Genomic DNA, 3,013 nt, shown 5'->3' with positions numbered 1-3,013 from the left:
AACTTTCACACACTACCTACTCCGAGAAAACAGACGTCTCCTTCGCGGGTTCATAGACGACAATTTCTCTTCCTTCTCTACACTCTCCCTTCCTCTACTACCCCCTCGCCCCTCTCCTTTGGAAAATCTGGCCGTGTCACGGTGTTGCCTCGCAAGAAATCGCGACGAACCCTCGGTTTATCGTCATAAACTTGTTCAATTACACTTGGCCGCCAGACCGAGGTACCGGTCCTCTCGCGCGTACCGTACCCCCCGTGGAGAGGTCACGTGCGCGCTGGAAAGTCACGCGGCAACCCCTGGGAAAAACCTAAAAATGGGGGTTTTCTAATATTAAGCAACAATCCCCTTCCTTTGGAAAGAGCTGCGTCCCACCTAAACAACCTCCTCCAATGACGAGTCAGCACCTACAACCCCCAGAAGAGATCGGCCACCAATCAGCAACTGGCCGAGCGGATAAAACTAAGGAAACGAGGCAGAAGCGCGTCCTTTTTTGGAAGTCTTGGCAGTTGGTCTTACGAAAATTGGTATTTTGATAGTCTCGTGGCGACATCACCTCAAGTATCACTCTGTTGCAAATAAAACTAGTTCTTAGTATTTCACACTGAATAAATCACGGCATAATACCCCGTGACAATCGCCGCGTCCGCGACTTCTCGCTGGAGACCGCTCGAGTCGCGCCTATACTTGTACTTTCCCGGCGATTTGTATCTAGAATCCACGGTTTGTAATAAAGAGTGTTACCATCAACCGTCCTACAAACTTTAAATGTTTCTAAAGGATTAAATAATTGATATATGGAAAAAGTCATTACTGTACATTGTAGGTAATACATTTGCATTTATAAATCAAAAAGAATTGTTTATTTCAGACGTTTTAATCCTTGCCGGCAATGGCGACCAACAGTCGATGTTCTAGCAAAAGAGGTTTTGCAATAACTCTCCCATCTTGAAATATTTTTACTTTTTAAAAATCGTAGAGAAATGCTAAAAGTTTCATTCATATTATCGGAGAGAAATTGAAACTTTCTATTTAGTAGTCACCTACGAAAAGAACTCCCAAACTTTTACTTATTTTTAGACGCATCCCTTAAAGAATTATTGCTAAAATGTAAACAAATTGCAGCATAATAATTATTATCGTCGTTACTTGCTATAAACTGTGCTCCAGACTTAGTGCATTTAGCAAGTATAATTAAATCAGTATAATACGTACACACATCAAAAGTACATACTTCGTCCAATTTTTACAATTTATTTTCCATAGAAAAATGATGTTATCCAACAACGTTAGTCTGTTTAATTAGAAAAAAAGAGTCGTTGCATGTAAATCTAGTGCAAGAGTAAGCCTTTAAGTAGAAATTTTTTTTACCAGAACACATAATCGGATATCAATTTTTACAGTCTTGTCTTCTTACGTATAAGCGAAAACTTGGTGGAGATGAGAGTCGTGTTTGGGAGTCTTCGGAGTCTGCTTTACATGGCGCTAATCCGGTATTTTTGTATTGAAAGCTGCCGTACATGTATCCACACAGAGGACAGATCATACGGAACTTCTTAGCACGCTTCATCATCAATGGTACGAAGCAGAGTGGCCAGCATCTGTCGGAAATTATTGTACTTTCCATGAAATTGTTTTTAGAATAATGAAAGTTTAAATTATGTTTCATTAGATATACGAGTATTTTCTAAAAAATTTCCATTCTTATTTTTCAATTTTAGTTGTTGCGAGCGTTCGACCTTGCTCGGTTCAGAGCTCGCTGTGTGGTTCAGCCTCGAATTAACGATTCCGAACCTCGTTGAGAATGGAGAGTAAATGTTCCTGTTCGTTGTTGTTTAGTTGATACTTTATTTGTGATCTGCTGCTTAGTTGAACTGTATGTGTTGTGATCTGACTTCGGGTGAGCTCGCTCTTTATACAAATTTTAGAAGAAGACATCCACCAATCCGGGTGCCTAAATGGTAGCGACAACCCTCTTCTTGCGCCCGCAGCGCGTTTCTTTCGGAGAAGGGGATGCCTGTGGGTTTTTCCGGGTAGGCCGCTTTCGGGGGATCGAATTTGTTTATGTAAAATTGTCAGCCCCGAAAGCTGTACCGTTTTATTGCCAGAAAAACCTACCGCGGGCGTGAACAATGGCTGTTCGCGCGGCGCAGGGTAGACCAAGGGGGGTCTGATGTTCGAAGTGAGGCTCGACACCTCGGTCTGGCGGCCAATGGTGGCTAATGATTTTTATGACTATAATCCGCCAGACCGAGGCGAGCTCACGTGAATTGCGTGCGACGCAACATTAGCGACGATTCAGTTCTCTAAAATTATATAGGGTGTCTTAGCTAAATGAGATCAACTAAATTTCTGCCTTATTTACTATTGTACGAAAAAACTTCTCAGGACAAAGTTAAACTATTTCAAGGGGCACATGTCACATTGGAAAGAATTTTTTCTCATGATCATTTTTCAGATTTCAAGGTCACCGGTATCTTTTTAAATGGAATCCTGTATTTTCTTTTCGATATCCTTATAGAGAATAAAGAAACAAATTCAGCGATCTGAACAACCATACCGTGACGAAGTTAAGAAAATTTGCGAAAAAAAAATTCGCCTACCCTAAAAGGCACAGCGCTCCAATATGTGATGTCGTTAATTTGTCTCCTCGAGCATGAAGTGTTGGCACTGCTTCTCTTCGACATCGAGGACAAACCTTTTTCTCGTTGTGTGACTTCCATGTGTCCACTGCAATAGAGATAATAGGTGGGTTTAATATTTTTCCACCTAATACGTTGAATCAATATTTTAGAAGATGTACCACGCGTGGCATAGACTTTTCTTGGTTCGTTTTTCCTTGAACTGCATTCTTTTTTCTGCGAATACATTGAAACTATTTGTTTGGATGTTTTCCTTGGCTCTTCTTCCTAATTTACAAATATTGCACTGAGTATTTTGTGCTTATGCTGCTTCGTTTAAAGCTAAACGCACGATTTAATTGCATATCCCACTTTAACGAGAACTATTTACAATA

The 3,013-nt window shown here is 40.8% G+C and overlaps 1 protein-coding gene across 1 annotated transcript in view; it reads right to left on the bottom strand.

The window, feature by feature from the left end:
- Positions 1-1,387: 1,387 nt before the first annotated feature.
- The window catches only part of LOC108576093, a 2,566-nt gene continuing 940 nt past the window's right edge, over positions 1,388-3,013 (bottom strand). The window contains exons 3-5 of the mRNA XM_017939013.1: positions 2,801-2,906; positions 2,601-2,727; positions 1,388-1,598 (exon numbers count right to left, since the gene is read on the bottom strand). Of these exons, the coding sequence (XP_017794502.1) occupies positions 1,388-1,598; positions 2,601-2,727; positions 2,801-2,906 (444 nt within the window). The remainder of the gene's footprint in view (positions 1,599-2,600; positions 2,728-2,800; positions 2,907-3,013) is intronic.

The sequence above is a fragment of the Habropoda laboriosa genome, unplaced genomic scaffold (assembly GCF_001263275.1).
Source record: "Habropoda laboriosa isolate 0110345459 unplaced genomic scaffold, ASM126327v1 scaffold334, whole genome shotgun sequence".
Lineage (NCBI taxonomy): Eukaryota > Metazoa > Arthropoda > Insecta > Hymenoptera > Apidae > Habropoda > Habropoda laboriosa.
Note: the sequence above shows the minus strand (reverse complement) of the source record. Positions and strands in the feature narration are given on the sequence as shown.